The 19327-nt window shown below is 44.4% G+C and overlaps 1 protein-coding gene across 1 annotated transcript; it reads left to right on the top strand.

Annotated features, from left to right (window-relative positions):
• The first annotated feature begins 2871 nt into the window (after positions 1-2871).
• Positions 2872-18173, top strand: LOC124133828 (epidermal growth factor receptor-like). The gene is made up of 5 exons (XM_046498366.2): positions 2872-3060; positions 8170-8508; positions 9869-10015; positions 14082-14188; positions 17579-18173. Exons 1-5 carry the CDS (start codon positions 2949-2951, stop codon positions 17687-17689), a joined length of 816 nt encoding a protein of 271 aa, XP_046354322.2. The 5' UTR covers positions 2872-2948; the 3' UTR covers positions 17690-18173.
• The last annotated feature ends 1154 nt before the right edge of the window (positions 18174-19327 follow it).

Genomic DNA, 19327 nt, shown 5'->3' with positions numbered 1-19327 from the left:
TAGATATTGCTGGACAGCGCAGGTGAACGCAGTGGCTGGACGATCGCACCCAAAAGAGGGTATTGGGATAAATGGTGCAGATAATCGACGTGAAAATTGTGAGAATACCAAACACACACACACACACACACACACACACACACACACACACACACACACACACCTGGGTCTTCAGCGTGACGAGCGAACGCTTTAACCACTAGGCTACCCTGCCGCCCCTTTAAAAGGCGACTAACGGGATCGGGTGGTCAGGCTCGCTGACTTGGTTGATGCATGTCATCGATTCCCTATTGCATGGATCGATGCTCATGATATTAATCACTGGGTTGTCTTGTCCAGACTCGATTATTTACAGACCGCCGTCATATAGCTGGAATATTGCTGAGTGCGGCGTAAAACAACAAACAAACAACAAATTAGATAAACCAATTTTGACAATAAAAATATGAGTTAAACATATTTATCATCTAATGGGCAGGTTTCTCGGAGCCAACGGAGAAAATGATATCCGTTGGGGTCATATGAGGATACAGATGCAAATATCAAAGGTCAATTAGGGACTACTTTCAGTGTTTACAAACAAACATGGCGTCGCCCTTGTCACTCGGCGATCGTGTGAAAATTCACCATCGGGAATCTAGGCTTCCCCTTTCACGTTAAAAAATATGAAGTCTCAAAAAAAAATCCATTTATACTGGACGTATCTACCAGAAACCCCCCAAATGTACAGGTGACCGAATATTTGAAAGTATAGTATTGTGTGTGCAATACTCTTTAATATTCGGGGCGGTCGGGTAGCCAAGTGGTTAAAGCGTTCGCTCGTCACGCCGAAGACCCGGGTTCGATTCCCGACATGGGTACAATGTGTGAAGCCTATTTCTGGTGTTCCCCGTCGTGATATTGCTGGAATATTGCTAAAAGCGGCGTAAAACCACACTCACTCACTTTAATATTTTCTCATTTGTCCCCTGAACACGTGTATCCTCAGTTAAGCAATGTCGTGGAGATGTCGTGGAGATGTCGTGGTGATGTCGTGGTCGGAAGGGGCGACTAAATGGATTGGTGGGAGACTTGGTTGCTTGCGTGGTATTCCGACGGTGGATCGTTGCTCACAATATCGATCACTGGATTGTCAGGTCCAGATTCGCTTATCCTCAGGCTGGGGTCATAGAGCTGGAATATTGCTGAGTGCGGCGTTCTGTAACAAACATTCATATTGCTGTCACGTCGAGTTTCTGATCGTATTAATAAATCTTGTTGTGATTTGTGTGCAATATGCACTCGTGGGTTTCACCAGGGCATGCTGCCGCGACACTCAGGCCCGTAGGTGAGGTGAGGTGAGGTGAGGTGAGGTGAGGTGAAATGGGGTTGAACGTCGCGTACAAGATTATTGCACTTACATAGCGACGTTCATAGCCGATTCATAGCCGATTTATAGTGCTAGCTCACTGAGATACGATACCGCAGTTTGACATGAAAGCACCACTCAGACACAGAATACTGACTCCGAGCCGACCAGTCCTTATTTAGCCCCTAAATGCCGATTACCAGACAGGGTAACAACAAGTCCAATCTTTAAACATCTTTTGGTATGACGCGGCCGGGATCGAACCCCGGACCTTCCACTCTCCGGGCACACGCTTTACCACTAGACCACGGAGGCGGTCCAAATAGCCCAATAAACGACATTATGTAGATGAAAGGGTGTTTAAAATTGTGTTTGTAATTATAAGCGCGGTTAAAGATTAATATGTGCCTTCTTTGCAAACGCTAACATATTACCAAAGTAAAGTAACACACACGGAGACCAGGAGATTTACAGACATCAAGTACATTTCCCAAACAAAAGGTTCACATATGAACAAAATAGCACTTTGTTATTTTTTTAGCTATATCTCAAGATATTAAAGAGTGTAGCATAAACAGTGATTGATTGATTGGTTTGTTGTTTTACGCCGCACGCAGCAATATTCCAGCTATATGACGCCGGTCTGTAAATAATCGAGTCTGGACCAGACAATCCAGTGATTAATATCGTGAGCATCGATCCACGCAATTGTCAGCGAGCCTGACCGCCCGATCCCGTTAGTCGCCTTTTACGACAAGCATAGTCACCTTTTACGGCAAGCATGGGTTGCTGAAGACCTATTCTACCCCGGAATCTTCACGGGTCAGCATAAACAGAGAGAGCACGAAACAAATTAGGTCAGTTGTGGCATTCACGTAAACAACTATCTGATTTTAGATAACCCGACCAGTGAGAATGACGCCTACGAGCGATAAGAATCAAAGGTTGCCCCTATTGAATGTACCTTGTAAATATAGCTGCCATCTACAGTTACCTCGTGGGCATTCTAGTGACGGTCGCGTCCATTTGCCACTACTGTTTCAGCCCAAAAAAACATACCATTCAAACCTCCAAAACATATTTCCTATGGCAGGGGCGGATACAGAGGGGGGCGCGCAACCCCCCCCCCCCCCCCCCCCCCCTTTTTATTTCGAAAAAAATCTTTATTTCTGCATAAATTACCACCAAAGACAATAAATCAATAAATAGTTTTAATTGTGCAACCCCCTTTTCAAAAAAGCTGTATCCGCCCATGTATGGCAATACAATTTTCCTAACCGAATTGCATATGATCTTATCATGATGTCCAAAATTCGTCCGGAGAAGAATTGCCCGTAAGTTTCACATCAAAATACAATAAGTTAACCTTTTAAGAGCATGTGAAACTATTTTCTAATATGTGAAAGGGCGGAGGTTGGTCTTTCGGCCGGATGTTCTTATCAATTAATTAACGTGAATTAGATAATTGTGAAACTAGAAACGATATGACAGTAGATAAAAAGGTTGCTGTCGCCGACGATTTCAGTAAGCACATATATCCAGCGCGCACATACCCCGCACTTGTACAGTGCTTGCGGAGTTGAGTACCACACGAGAAGTGATGATGTTGCTGGTGGCAATGGTGGTCCTGGCGTTAGCCACGAGGACGGCTGTAAGTCTGAAACTTTCGTCGAATGACATCCCCGAGACAGGTATCACGGAAAACGATAGAGGTGTGTGTTTTTAATGTCATTATTTACTAAAGAGATAGGATTTTTTTACAGGTTTTACGACTTATATTTTGTGCACTTCTTGGTTTGATGTATACTGAAAGGTAGAAGAAAGCATACATTTTGAAACTGCATTTGACAAAAAATTACAAACGTTAGTAGGCTGAAAAAATTCGCCTGAGATTCTCATTGACAAGAGTCATGTGCATGTGATATCGCCTATGATACCATGCGGTCAATCTTGTACCTCTGCCTTAGGTCAGCGAGATGTGACGATTCGTCACAGTAACACAGTCCATTCACTAAATAATCTACACTTTTACACATGTCATGAAATGGTTAACTTTCATTAAGAAAATATCACAATAATTGAAGAACTATTTCCATTTGCGTATTTATCCTTTGTTTACATTGGTTGTACGGCTCCACGTGCTGTCGTCGAAGCACGACGGAGAGTTAGAGACAGGGTCACTTCAATGTTTAAAGATGTCTTGTCATGCTCCTCGCTGTGGCTGTTGTGGCATATCTATATAATTATGAAAAACAATATGTAAAGCGCACCGAAAGGGTTCCGTTAGGCTAGTCTGGTCTCATTTCAGACTAAACGCCATTCGTGACCAAATCGTGTTATTCCGGGACAAGCCGAATAGCGACTCGTGCCCCACTCGTGGCCATTTTTGCAACCGGGTTCCGTCTTAGCGCAAACGGGCATACATAAAACAATTGTCAACTCGTTGCGCAATGGTTCACATACATTTACCCATATATCATTTATATTTCAGACGCAATTAAAAGCACATCAGGACATGCGAAATTGTACAGTATGATTGAACACATTTAACTGTGTCTTGGGTATATTTTTAGATGCAAGACATATGTTAAAACAGAAATTATTTCTGAGGGATTCTTTGTCGAAGAACTTGAAATCATACGCGCATTCTGATTGGTTTGTCGTATTTTCGCACATAACATTCATCGATAGGGGGACGAGTCTTCTTGCAGGTTACGGAAAGGGGCGAGTGGTGACGAATGACTAAACGCGTCTGTTTTCAAGCAAAAGAAAAGTCCGGTCATGTGATATGCAAATTAGCGGTGTAATGCTAATCATTACTGCGCCGGGGTGTTGGCGGAGGAGCCGATAAAATTATGCAAATGAGGTAACCTGATATAGGAACTTTTTAGAAGTCCCGTGCATCGAAGCGGTGTCGTCTTACTAATACAAGCTATTGCCTAATGTTCCCAAACAGTTTCGAAATAGATTTCCGTATGTGTGTGTTTATGGAACCAAACATGGCAGCATACTTCTTCTTTTTTTAATGACACTATAACACTTGCATGTTTCCGTATTGAGCATAATACATAATTTTGATTCCATATATGTGGTAATTACGAAAGGAAAACACGGTGGTGTAACTGAAATACTGTTGAAAGCGGCGTTTAACCTCACTCACTCACTCACTCTCTCACTCTCTCACTCACTCACTCACTCATCACTCACTCGGAATTTTGGGAGGTATCACCAAAATGGAAAATGTCTGATCACATTAATCTGACATGCTGGAATATAGTTCAAAAGCGGCATTAAACCAAACTCACTCACTCACTCACTTGCTCTCACTCACTCACTCACTCACGCTCGCACGCACGCACGCACGCACCCTGCCTGATGCTCGGCATTAAGCGAATAAAACAAGGACTCGTTGGCTCGGATTCAGTAAAATGAGTCGGAGTTGGGTATCCATGTTAAACTGCAGCATAGTATTCTAGCGGACTTTAAAACCGACATTACCACAGGACTAGCACACACGCGTGTCATAAATAAATAAACAAACATGGTGTCACCCTTGTCATTCGCCAAGGCTCGCTAAATACAAAGTTTAATCCCAAAACAGGATATTTACCATCCCCAAACACACTCGCTTAGCTACGTCACAGTTAAACACTGATTTTCAGTATATTAGACTATTCTATTCATAATGATAGCAATTATCCCAGTAGTTTCTCCAGATTCCCGATGGTTAATTCTGACTCGATCGGCGAATGACAAGGGCGACGCCATGTTTGTTTGTAAACACAGGAAGTAGTCTCTAATTGACCTTTGATATTTGCATCTGTATCCGCATATGACCCCAACGGATATCGTTTTCTCCGTTGGCTCCGAGAAACCTGCCCATTATATGATATCTATATTTATCTCATTTTGTTGTTGTCAAAGTTGGTTTATCTTAACTAAGCGGCAAAAGAAAGTATAGGTTGACAATTTGTAATTTTCCTAAAACCAGCGATAACTAGTGGAAAGTGGGTATTGGGAATATGACTCCCGGCCCAGGAACAGGTACCCAAAAACACCTCACCCGAACGCGCCACCTTTGACGGCGCTCGTGCGGTGACAAAAAAATGGTGAAACAGGTTTCCATAAACTGCACGTGCATGTTAGCTGTATAAATGCGTTTGTCTGCAGGGTATAACCACACGTGATGAAAGCACACAAAAGAAATGCCACGACTGTCACAGGAGCAGAGAGAGAGAGAGCCATCGGTATGGCCGAAATGGGGGCAACACAGGTCCAAATTTCACAGAAGGTTTGTTTGTGCACCATTTACAGTAGCCAGGCTGATTCAACGGTACATGCAGACAGGGAGGACACAGGACAGGCCTAGAACCGGACGACCCCGAGTGACAACACCACTGGAAGACGGTCAGATACGGCTCATTCACCTGCGAAACAGATTCGCAACGGCGACGGCGACGGCAGCAACAGCGCTGGGACATCCCATTAGCCAACGTACAGTACTACGACGACTTCGTGCTGCTGGAATCCGAGCGTATCGTCCTTTCCGAGGAATGGTACTGACTGCTCAACATCGACGCCTGAGATTGCGATGGGCGAGGCAGGTTCGACGCTGGCAAGTGTGAAATTGGCGTCGAGTGCTGTTTACTGATGAAAGTCGGTTTAACTTGTTTCGAAATGACGGCAGAGAACGAGTTTATCGACGCAGAGAGGAACGTTTGGCTCCGGCGTGTATTCGAGAGGTCCATCCATTTGGCGGGGGAGGTGTCATGGTGTGGGGCGGTATTTGTGGAGATCAGAAGACTGATTTGGTGATTTATACAGGGAAACCTGAACGCTGTGCAGTACAGCGACCAAGTGTTGCAGCCAGTTGTGCTTCCGTCCTTACAAAACCAACAGCAGGGGACATTGTTTCAACACGACAATGCCAGACCCCATACTGCAAGACTGACTCGGAACTTTCTAAACCAGCAGAACGTTGACGTTTTGCCCTTGCCTTCCCACTCACCCGATATGAATCCTATTGAACATATGTGGGACCATCTTGACAGACAGATTAGAGCACGCCATCAGCCTCCCGTCAACAGACAAGAATTGTAGCAGGCCCTGAGAGACAAGTGGCAACGGATTCCAGTCCACGTCATCAGAAGACTGACGTCATCGATGAGGCGGCGTATCACAGCATGCATTGAGGTAGCTGGAGGTCATACACGCTATTGAAGGCAACAGTGTCGACAATGAACTTGTAGTGTGTCTGACAATTTTTTGGTGAAATTTCAGACAATTTTTGAAAATGAAATTTCTTACCCCACCATTGTTTACCTTGAGCTTACATTACCTGTGATTGTACAATTTCATTCAAACTGTGGTTGATCAATCATTTGTTAACCCTCCCTAGATTATATTATGATTCACAACAAAACTCTTCTTGTTTTTTTTTATCGATCATGGAACTCGACCTATACTTTCTTTTGCCGCCAAGTTTAATTGATTTTTATATGAACATTATTATAGGTAACCCACTGTAAGACAACACATATTTTTCCGACAAAATTTTAAAAAATAATTAAAAAATGGACCCGTGAAGATCCGGGGTAGAACAGGCGACAATGCTTGTCTTAAGAGGCGACAAACGGGATCGGGTGGTCAGGCTCGCTGATCGTGGATCGATGCTCATAATGACAATCACTGGATTGTCTGGTCCAGACTCGATTATTTACTGACCGCCGTCACAAGCTGGAATATTGCTGAGTGCGGCGTTAAACAAACAAACAAAGTTGTCAAAATTAAAAAAGAAATAGTTTCGTTATTCCAAGCGTAAATAAATTGAAACGTTGGTTTAAGATAATTTATAATTGACAAACAACTCTCCATTCCTGAAAAATAATGGACCGCTTAAACAATATAATGACGTCACAGATGTGTTTCAATGGAACATCCTCGCGTACTGTGATTTCGAGCCCCTAAAAAGTATTTATAATTACGTGTCGAATAACAAGGCCAATCCACTAAAATTAAGTCTTACCATAGAGAACATTCATTTCTGTTAACACTTGGATTATCAGATGACTGTGTCTTAATTTTATAGTGGTAATGCCTGGATGAGACAGGCGAGTCGAGCAGGCGCCATCTTGTTTCGGTCAACTGATTTCAGCCTCTCCATTACAGTCGGGTTAAAAATAGATGCACCACATGACAAGTCACATGACATTACACACTGGAGGTTCACAAACAGCAGCCGATGCATCATCGGCACATACAATTGTGCTGTTGCACAATTATCATCACATCAAGTCTGAATAAAAAGGGCATATATGAAAAAGTAAGTTTTGAGGTATGTTTTTCATTACTGATTGAATATTTTACCTCGTACCTTAATTCGCAATATACACTGTAACTTGACCAGTTGCAAGTGGCGATCACGTTGGTGTCTACAGAAGGCTCAGAAACGTCTACATTGATTACATCATGAAGTGACCCGAGAAGAGCCGGGATGGAATAGGTCTTCAGCAACCCATGCTTGCTGTAAAAGGCGACTATGTTTGTCGTAAGATGCGACTGACGGCATCGGGTGTCAGACTCGCTGACTTGGTTGATGCATGTCATCGATCCCAATTGCGTGGATCGATGCTCATGATATCAATCACTGGATTGTCTGGTCCAGACTCGATTATTTACAGACCGACGTCATATAGCTGGAATATTGCTGAGTGTGGCGTAAAACAACAAACAAACAAACATCATGAAGTGCGAAGTGACCGTGGTCACATATTGTTAAGGAGCTCGAAAACATGTGACGTGGGTATACTCTATCCTTGCAGTATGTTCCGGGAGCAGATCATCTTTGTCTTCTTCTGGCTCGGATAGCTGGTGGTACAACAAAACGGTACAACTATACACCAACTGCACCTACGTGGACGGCAACCTCGTCGTCACATGGCTTACGGACGAAAACATCAACTACGACCTAACTTTCCTACGTAACATACGGTACGTCCGAGGCTTCGTACTGATCGCAGGTTCGTATGAGCACATGGACCTGAGCCTCCCAAGCCTGGAGGTGATCAGGGGGAACTACACATTTCCCTATGGTGGAAACGAGTATGGGCTCGCAGTACTACTCACCAACTTTACGTCAGTACGACTACCCCGGTTGAAAGGTAAGTCCAAATAGGCTAGAGAGTGAGTCAGTGAGTTGGGTTTAACGCCGCTTTTAACAGTATTCCAGTTATATCAGGGCGTGTCAGCTTAATTTGGGCGGAAAGCCCGGAGTGATGCAGGTCTCAGACGTTTACCACTTTGGTGAAACCCACGAGCACGGGTATGGTGCTGACAAACCTAGAAACATAATCGGGGCGAACCGGGATTCGAACCCACAATCATAGGTTTCTGGCGTGCCCAAGGGACGCAACTCTGCAAAGCGAATCGCGGCGCCTTAGACAACTGGGCCACCCCTGCCCCCAAATAGGCTAAAGAATGAGCCGAAGGTTCATGGATACAGTAATAAGGCCTGTCGTTCAAGCGACGCTGAGCCATATGCTATAACACTGAAATAACACGCACACTATTCGCGGCGCAGTCGCGTTGGACCATCGGGAAAATTTGGCACGTGTCAGTGAACGCGGACATGAGATGAGTGAGAAGGAGTTCGTAGGGCCAGGTTAGATTAGTGTTTTGGGGGTTTTTTTTGTTGTTTAACGCCGCACTCAGCAATGTTCCAGCTGTCTGTAAATAATCTAATCTGGACCAGACAATCCAGTGATTGACATCATGAGCACCGATCCACGCAATTGGGATACGATGATATAGATCAACCAAGGCAGCGAGCCTGACCACCCGATCCCTTTGGTCGCCTCTTACCACAAGCATAGTCGCCTTTTACGGCAAGCGTGGGTGGTATGTGTCGATGTGGATACAAGACGGTGGGCTTATTGTTTCAGCTTTAAATTGGCTGGAATAGACCCGGGCGGTCTTGTGATCATGTGTGGTGACAAGTTCTCAAATTCCAGTGTGAACTTTTCCTTTCTTCCATTGAATTCAATATTTGACAGTAAGACACCGATATTTAATTTAAATTGCCCCACAGGCTTTATGAGAAAATTGTTTTGGTAGCATATTTCTTGAAGCAGTGGCCGAAAACAAGTCTGTCAGAAACACAAACCAACATAAGCACACATCATATAGGTATTGGCCAATGAACTAATAATTGTGTGCTTGTGTCAACGGTCAATCAGGTGGGTGAGTGAGTGAGTTTGATTTTACGCCGCTTTTAGCAATATTCCAGCAATATCACGGCTGGGGACACCAGAAATGGGATTCACACATTGTACCCATGTCTGGAATCGAACCCGGATCTTCAGCGTGACGAGCGAACGCTTTAACCGCTAGGCTACCCGACCGCCCCAAGCCAATCAGGCGGTCTACTGGCGGAAATCGTCAAACATGACCGACAAAGCATATGTCATGAAAGAATACAACTGCCATTGCGCTTTTTAGATAGCATCCTATCTCATTTTACAGAGATCTCAAACGGAAAAGTTATTTTTTATGCAAACCGACCCGACATTCGGGTAGAAGTGAGCAGGTCCTGGGACTCCATCGTGCGAAACAGGGAACCCGGGGCTGTCAACATACAGGGGCACATCATGCCTCTCTCCCCACATTCAGGTAAGTACGAATATATAGGTGAGGTGAGGTGAAATGGGGTTTTAACGTCGCGTCCAAGATTATTGCACTTATATAGCGACGTGCATGCGTGTGTGCGTGTGTGCGTGTGTGTGTGTGTGTGTGCGTGCTAGTCCGGACTGATGCCGATTAATAGTGCTAGCTCACTGAGATACCATGCCACAGTTTAACATGAATACCCCACTCAGACACAGTATACTGACTCCGAGCCGACCAGTCCTTGTTTTAGCCCCTTAATGCCGAGCGCCAGACAGGGTAACAACAAGTCCCATCTATAAACGTCTTTTGGTATGACGCCGTCGGGGATAGAACCCAGGACCTTCCGCTCTCCGGGCGGACGCACTACCACTAGACCACAGAGGCGGTCTAGTACGAATATATAAACTGCAGAGTGGTATCACAGTGGGCTAGCACTAAACAATCAGAAACACGCACGCACGCACGCACGCACGCACGCACGCACGCACGCGCTCAATCACGCGCACACGCAAGTCGCCATATTACTTGAGCGGAAAGATACTCCCAATTTCCCGTCACTTAATCGATATATTTTTTTTATTCTCTTATGGTTAATTGTGATTTGACATATGGTAAAATAATATACTATACTGTCGGTAATGATTACATAGCTGAACGTTCGCAATAAAGTCAAAGCCACAAATACTTATGCTGTACCCGTCCTTTCGTATTCTTTTGGTGTTGCTGATTGGACGAAACAAGAATTTCAGGGTACTGACACCCTCACACCAAGAATCATGTCAGACAGTAGATCCCACCACTCAATCACCTCAATCGCTTATATGTACCAATTATGATGGGAGGGCGTGGTTTGAATAATGTGGAGGCTCTTCATGATAGAACTGTTTTGTGCACTTTTGCACACATTTATGTGTCTGATGATTCTCTTGGGAAGCATGTTTAGAGCATGATGAAAACAAGGCATTCCACAGTTTTCTTAAACGAGCCAAGGATGTGGACATAATCTCATTGTCAGTGTTAAATTACTGTGTTCTGTACTGCTGGACGGTACAGAAATGAGTGTCAACCAAGCGAAGTGCCATTTCAAATCGGCCCAGACTCGGTTTTTTCAAGAAGAGGCTATCTGAACGGCCACTGCATCGAGTTTATGTGCAGTGTGTTGAGAAGACCGGCAATCCTGCAGAGCCCTTCACTTGGATGAAGTCGGTTGACCTGAAAAGTGAAACAGAAGGCTTTCTGTTTGCTGCTCAGGACCAGTCACTTCCAACTCGAAACCGTCAATGTGTGATTTTGCATCAAAATGTGAATATGAAATGTAGATTATGTAATGAATTTAATGAGACTGTCCAACACATTGTGAGTGGATGCCCAGCTTTGGCACAAACACAGTATCTTAAACGACATGATGGGGTGGCTCTTTATTACGGCCTTCGCCATGCTTGTGGTTTTGACACAGAGGTCCATCCATAGTACGACCCGGGATATGTAGAAGGCGTCATGGAAAATGATAAATACAAAATCCTTTGGAATAGGCCCGTTTACAGCCTCAGACATATCCAGGCCAACAAACCTGATCTTGTCCTTTTTGATAATTCCAATCAAATCATTTATATCATTGAATTTTCTGTCCCTTTTGACAGTAATGTGATTGACAAGATTCAGGAAAAACATGGCAAATAAGCGGACCTCGCTTTCGAAATGCCACGCTTGCATCCCAAGTACCAAGTTCTCCGACTTCCAATTGTGCTCGGTGCATTAGATTTGGTACCTCCCCCTCTGTTGACTGACACTGGGAGAGCAACTGGGTTAGCTACCAGGAATACAGCCCTTCTGACAAACTTGGTAATGCAGAAGGCTGCAGTGTTGGGGAGTCTTCACATTCTCCGAAAGGTTCTGGGTGGGTTTGACAAGGCAGTGATTCCTGGGAGATGTCCCATTCGCTGTCTGGGCTGCGTGTAGAGGGGGCAAGGGCCCTGGGCTGATGATGAGCCAAACCAGCCTGACTGTGCCAGGATCACCCAAACCCTCTTTGCTGCATTTTTAATTTTAATCTGTAAATAATAATAATACCATGAAAATGTCTGCCATAATTGAAATATTCTTCATGATTATTCATGATGAAAGTGAAATAAGATACATGTGATCCCTGCCATGTCGTCTCCAATATAAACTGAAAGAATTCTGAAATATCATACAATACGGTCATGTTTAAATGTTTATTTCACCCATTGCTCATCCATGTATGCGTGTATCATTATGACATTTTATATGCAGTAAGTTTATGGTAATGACAGTAACCCGTTACATTTTGGCATTGTGTATTGCCATATTCGCCATGACTTCAAACTTTGACCTTTAAATATGTTCCGCTGCATTAATGCCATGACAGGAATGAACATGCTGTTTTGCCCGTCTGAGAGACAATTTACATACCATTGTCTATTTTGATGATAACACGCGTTCCATATTCATAATAAATCTCGGCTAAAAGCAGTGTGGATTGTACAATTCCGGCTATATCATGAACATGTGTTTATGAATATAACTATCAAATAGTGATGATAGAAGGTGTTCGCGGAAAGATGTGTGTCTCCTGCCCCACAGGTGGAACCCGTCACAAACACATGCAAAGGAAAGTCAATTTTTCAAACTGATGCGTCAAATTTGGAAATGGCCACGAAATGTTTTGAAAGCTTCACCTTGTCTGTTGTCTGGGATCTTCTGTTATTTCGGACCGCCTCCGTGGTCTAGTGGTAGAACGTCTGCCCGGAGAGCGGAAGGTCCGGGGTTCGATCCCCAGCCGCGTCATACCAAAAGACGTTAAAAGATGGTACTTGTTGTTACCCTGTCTGGCGCTCGGCATTAAGGGGCTAAAACAAGGACTGGTCGGCTCGGAGTCAGTATACTGTGTCTGAGTGGGGTATTCATGTTAAACTGCGGCATGGTATCTCAGTGTGCTAGCACTATAAATCGGCATCTGTCCGGACTGGTACAAGCAGCAACACACATATACATGTGCATGCACGTCGCTATATAAGTGCAATAATCTTGGACGCGACGTTAAACCCCATTTCTCCTCACCTCTGTTATTTAGTTTTGTTATCCTTCTTTCCCCTTGTATGACCTTTCTGATCTGGTTGAAATAATGTCCAGACAAACTGTATTTTTACGGTAAATTACCAGCAACCTTTTCACCATTTTTTACAGTAAAAACGGTAGACGGTAAACCTATCTGAATCCAGTTAATGTACTGTTACTATAACGGTAAATTACTGTAAGACGCCAAACTCACAAACTATACAATGGTTTGCCAAATAAGGTATGCATCTAATGGTATGTTACTGCAAGTGGCAAGGAAACTAACTCCAATATCAGAAGAAGCCCCTTTTGACAAACTGATCCTTCGCAGTAAAGTTTTTCATAATACTTTTTTTATTTTGGGGGTCGAATTTTTGTCGGAATATATTCTGATGACTCAATGTTTAATCGACAACATATTTCCTCGTATGTAAACACGATACCTTCCCACAGGGAGGAGTAGTAAACAGATTAGGTAATTAGGAATTAGATTTATGTTCATCAATCTAAAAATTGATACCTCTCTGCATGAAGATCTGACGACGTCTCCATATGATGTCTCTCGAAAACGAAGATAATCGGGCTGTTCTCAATGGAAATAAGAAAGGCCACGCCCTTATATTGTTGTGGATAATTTATACACTTTGTCTTTTCCGTAGGCAATTGAATCTACATACAAAAGGGAGTACAATCGATGGAATATTTGTGTTCTGAATGGATTTATTCTTCTAAAACTTGACATTTTCGTGGTGGTAAAGAAATGAAAGCTGGCATCTGATTGTAACAATATTCATTGATATTTGGGCGGTTTCCGATCAAGCGACCATCTGTGGAGGGGTTGTCAGAACTTCACGCAGTAATGCAGCGTATCGGAGTAAGATATCTGATTATTATGAGATTGTTCCTTTATCAAACAGATAATAATAAATATCAATAAATGTTACAAAAAGAAGCAGGCTAACTTATCTTCACGTGACACTGGTGTTTGTAGATGAGTGCCCCTTGTCCTGTCCCCGGAGGTGCTACTGGTATGGTGCTGGGTGCTGTCACTCACAGTGTGCAGGGGGGTGCTGGGGTCCCACGCCAGCCCAATGTGAGGTAAGTGTCCCTCGCCCTGCCCCCGGAGGTGCTACAGGCATGTGGCTGGGTGCTGTCACCTACAGTGTACAGGGGGGTGCTGGGGACCCACGCCCGCCCAATGTGAGGTAAGTGTCCCTCGCCCTGCCCCCGGAGGTGCTACAGGCATGTGGCTGGGTGCTGTCACCTACAGTGTGCAGGGGGATGCTGGGGTCCCACGCCCGCCCAGTGTGAGGTAAGTGTCCCTCGCCCTGCCCTAGGTGGTGCTACAGACATGTGGCTGGGTGCTGTCACCTACAGTGTGCAGGGGGGTGCTGGGGACCCACGCCCGCCCAGTGTGAGGTAAGTGTCCCTCGCCCTGCCCCCGGAGGTGCTACGGGCATGTGGCTGGGTGCTGTCACCTACAGTGTGCAGGGGGATGCTGGGGTCCCACGCCCGCCCAATGTGAGGTAAGTGTCCCTCGCCCTGCCCTAGGGGGTGCTACAGACATGTGGCTGGGTGCTGTCACCTACAGTGTGCAGGGGGGTGCTGGGGACCGACGCCCGCCCAATGTGAGGTAAGTGTCCCTCGCCCTGCCCCAGGAGGTGCTACAGGCATGTGGCTGGGTGTTGTCACCTACAGTGTACAGGGGGATGCTGGGGACCCACGCCCGCCCAATGTGAGGTAAGTGTCCCTCGCCCTGCCCCAGGAGGTGCTACAGGCATGTGGCTGGGTGCTGTCACTCACAGTGTGCAGGGGGGTGCTGGGGACCCACGCCCGCCCAATGTGAGGTAAGTGTCCCTCGTCCTGCCCCCGGAGGTGTTTCTGGTATGGTGCTGGGTGCTGTCACCTACAGTGTACAGGGGGGTGCTTGGTATCAAGTTTACCCGAGAATTTTTAAAATCTGTTAATATCCCTTTTCCAAGACACCTCGGTACCTCTAACATTTGCTCCGACTTGCGCATGTAGGGCTTATCATCCTGTCCCGGACATCGCTATGTAAGTGCAATAATCTTGGACGCGACGTTAAACCATTTCACCTCATCTCATCCGGCCACGACATCGTTCACGGCGAGGCAGCAGCCAACCAAGACATCGTTCACGACCCAGGTCGCTATGTAAGTGCAATAATCTTGGACGCGACGTTAAACCCCATTTCACCTCATCTCATCCGGCCACGACATCGTTCACGATGCGGCAGCAGCCAATCAAGACATCGTTCACGACCCAGGGTGAGGAAGGTTTCTCCTAGAGACTGGTGCAGACATCATGCATGGCACCTCTGCAATCCAATCAAATAGAGTGTCGTGTTCTTCTCCGGTCTATATGCGACCTGGGATTCCTCTTGGGTCGTATACGGCCACGTAATGATTTACTCGGAGGTGTTAATAAAGTATGAAATAACGGATTCGTCGGAGAATGTCTCCGAACCGGTTTCTCGGAAGCGGTGGCAGAACCAGTATAAAGTAATGTGGGAATGAGGCACGATATTCCCCGTAAAGTCAAACATATCATGTCGGACATTTTAATGAAACAGAAACAGAAACAGAAGACAGAAACACAAACCTTCATTGCCACACTAACCAAATCGCCCCAAAATGAAATGTGTCTATATATTCATCTAAAGTGAATAATTGACCACTTTCTGTTATAAAGTGGATAATGGAAGTTAATTCTAATATTAGCAAAGGCAATCTCCTGACCGGAGCTCTGAGGACGTCTTCGTCCCACAACGAATAAACATAAACATCCACATGTTACCCCGTTCAACGTAGTGGTCCGTCACATCAGCATGACACGCACGAGATTTACCAAAAAAGAACATGCGCAACGGGTGTGTTTGGGCGAGCACTTCCATATTAATCAAGTGTATTTGGACGAGCTATACCAACCCAACCAAGAACAACTGTTTCCTTCTGTTCAAATGTGTTTCTCGGAAGCGGTGACAGAACCAGTATAAAGTAATGTGTTTCTCGGAAGCGGTGACAGAACCAGTATAAAGTAATGTGTTTCTCGGAAGCGTTGGCAGAACCAGTATAAAGTAATGTGTTTCTCGGAAGCGGTGACAGAACCAGTATAAAGTAATGTGTTTCTCGGAAGCGGTGACAGAACCAGTATAAAGTAATGTGTTTCTCGGAAGCAGTGATAGAACCAGTATAAAGTAATTTGTTTCTCGGAAGCGGTGACAGAACCAGTATAAAGTAATGTGTTTCTCGGAAGCGGTGACAGAACCAGTATAAAGTAATGTGTTTCTCGGAAGCGGTGACAGAACCAGTATAAAGTAATGTGTTTCTCGGAAGCAGTGATAGAACCAGTATAAAGTAATGTGTTTCTCGGAAGCGGTGGCAGAACCAGTATAAAGTAATGTGTTTCTCGGAAGCGGTGACAGAACCAGTATAAAGTAATGTGTTTCTCGGAAGCACTGACAGAACCAGTATAAAGTAATGTGTTCCTCGGAAGCGGTGACAGAACCAGTATAAAGTAATGTGTTTCTCGGAAGCGGTGACAGAACCAGTATAAACTAATGTGTTTCTCGGAAGCACTGACAGAACCAGTCTAAAGTACCGTGTTTCTCGGAAGCACTGACATAACCAGTCTAAATTAATGTGTTTCTCGGAAGCAATGACAGAACCAGTATAAAGTAATGTGTTTCTCGGAAGCGGTGGCAGAACCAGTATAAAGTACCGTGTTTCTCGGAAGCGATGACAGAACCAGTATAAAGTAATGTGTTTCTCGGAAGCAGTGATAGAACCAGTATAAAGTAATGTGTTTTCGGAAGCGGTGACAGAACCAGTATAAAGTAATGTGTTTCTCGGAAGCGTTGACAGAACCAGTCTAAAGTAATGTATTTCTCGGAAGCAGTGACAGAACCAGTCTAAAGTAATGTGATTCTCGGAAACACTTACAGAACCAGTATTAAGTAATATGTTTCTCGGAAGCTGTGATAGAACCAGCATAAAGTAATGTGTTTCTCGGAAGCGGTGACAGAACCAGTCTAAAGTAATGTGTTTCTCGGGACCGGTGACAGAACCAGTATAAAGTAATGTGTTTCTCGGAAATAAAGTATTACTGAACCAGTGTGAAGTAGTATATTCCCCTCCTTACTGACACTGAAACCCGTTTCACCCACACTGACTTGATCCATATATATAATGAATTAGTGAGTGAGTATGGTTTTACGCCGCTTTTAGCAATATTCAAGCAATATCACGGCGGGGGACACAAGATATAGGCTTCTCACATTGTACCCATGTCGGGAATCGAACCCGGGTCTTCGGCGTGACGAGCGAACGCTTTAACCACTAGGCTACCGACCGCCCCCATATAAAAAATAACATTATGATTGCTCATGTTATTTTGAGGACTTTATAAACTTGAAAATGAAAGAATTTGATCTAGATCTATCTATTGTCTTTCTTATTTTTCTTCCAGACGTGCAAAGATTTCGAGCTTGAAGGCGTGTGTCTGAGTCATTGTCCTGCAGACCACTACCGGCACGGTCGACGATGTCTGTTAAACCCCCTGTACAGAGGCGGACAATAGAGATGATGGAGTAGGAGGTACGCCGTCCCTGTGGATGTTTGGGGGACAAGGAGAAACATCCCAGATAGAAAGTATATATTCATTTACGTAGATTCTGAAACTTTTGTTGTGTATTTTGTATTATAATAACCCCAGTGACCGGTGTGAACACAAATACAGTAAATTACGGTTATAACGAACACGCTTATAACGAACTGACGGATATAACGAACTTACTTTTTTGGTCCCGACTATCTGTTGTAGTTATGCTGTATATATGCTTATAACGAACTACGGTTATAACGAACTAAAATTAGTAGTCCCTTTGAGTTCGTTATAACCGTACTTTACTGTATACCGATTTATGTCAAATAAATGTAGAGGCAGGACGAGAATGTGTAAAAAAACGTTGTGATTTTAGAGATTTCAAGAGGCCTGTTTCGTTTATTTGAACTGAGAATGTTTTTGTTTTGTTTTTAAATCAATAAAACGTTTTACTACGTGATGATGAATTTGTTTGACACCAAACACAATTTTATGTGTTTATAATTAATGATTGGACTTATTACTTTTTCACAAGACCCATCAAGATCCGGGTAAGAATAGGTCTTCAGCAATACATATGCTTGTCGATAGAGGCGACTAACGGGATCGGGTGGTCAGACACGCTGACTTGGTTGATGCATGACATCGTATCCCAATTGCGTGGTTCGATGCTCATGATGTCAGTCACTGGATTGTCTGATCCAGACTCGATTATTTACAGACCGCCGTCATATAGCTGGAATATTGCTGGTCGGCGACATCTGAGGTTGTTGGAACGGAGCCGTCGGATCAAAGTGTCCCGGCTTATGTGTCGATTATGTGTTCCTATGGTCTGTCGAGCACATTTCACTTGTAGTTAGGAACGGATGTCGCTGGTGTTGACGGGTAATCTGCCGATCTTGTAGAGGTGTGGTCACCCTAAGACGACCGCTCCGAGGAAGGTCATCTGTGGTCTGTGTAGCATTGTATAGATGCAGGAGACGGTAAATTGTGGTTATGTTAACGTTGAAATGACGGGCAACATCTTTGACACTCTCCAGCTTCCAAACGTCCGATAGCCCGGTTTCTCTGAATTTGAGTTAGGCGTGGCATTGTTGACCAAGGAGTGGTAGGTCCAAGAATCGTCCACAGTTTTATACCCACTAAAGTTCGTGACAGTTCGTGCATTTTCGATTTCGTGAGAAATGGGTGCATGATACCCACATATTCATTGAAATGGTGCGTTTTGGCGATTCGTTTTTTATGTTGCGTTTTTACTCGGGGCTTCCAAAATGCAACCAGAGATATTGATAACACCATCAGGCTTCACTGCATGCTAAAACTCATATCAATTTATGGTTCCTTGTTTATTACCTATTTGCTTAAAACCACTTGCGTTTCTTTTGCGTGTGAGTATATATTGTATATATCATATAAATAATCAACAGATGATAATCGATTGTTCAAAACTGGCACACATCATTGTCATTGACCCAGGTTCCACATGGCACACATGGATCGGTAGATTATAGGTCATTTGTTCTCAATATCTTGTATCGCAACCAATAGAGTAAAAAACTGACTGGCGTCATCGTCTCATGGAAGCAATCAGATTCCGAATTGCGGACTGGGGAA

This window comes from Haliotis rufescens, unplaced genomic scaffold (genome assembly GCF_023055435.1).
Source record: "Haliotis rufescens isolate VD_foot unplaced genomic scaffold, xgHalRufe1.0.p SCAF_16, whole genome shotgun sequence".
Classification (NCBI taxonomy): Eukaryota; Metazoa; Mollusca; class Gastropoda; order Lepetellida; family Haliotidae; genus Haliotis; species Haliotis rufescens.
Note: the sequence above shows the minus strand (reverse complement) of the source record. Positions and strands in the feature narration are given on the sequence as shown.

What these genes read in the sequence shown, in the direction of transcription:
- LOC124133828 (XM_046498366.2), top strand. Translation starts at nt 2,949, where the DNA reads ATGATGTTGCTGGTGGCAATGGTGGTCCTGGCGTTAGCCACGAGGACG. An exon ending in ACGACTACCCCGGTTGAAAG is followed by an intron (nt 8,509 to 9,868) that starts GTAAGTCCAAAT and finishes CTCATTTTACAG; the next exon opens with AGATCTCAAACGGAAAAGTT. An exon ending in CCACGCCAGCCCAATGTGAG is followed by an intron (nt 14,189 to 17,578) that starts GTAAGTGTCCCT and finishes TTTTTCTTCCAG; the next exon opens with ACGTGCAAAGATTTCGAGCT.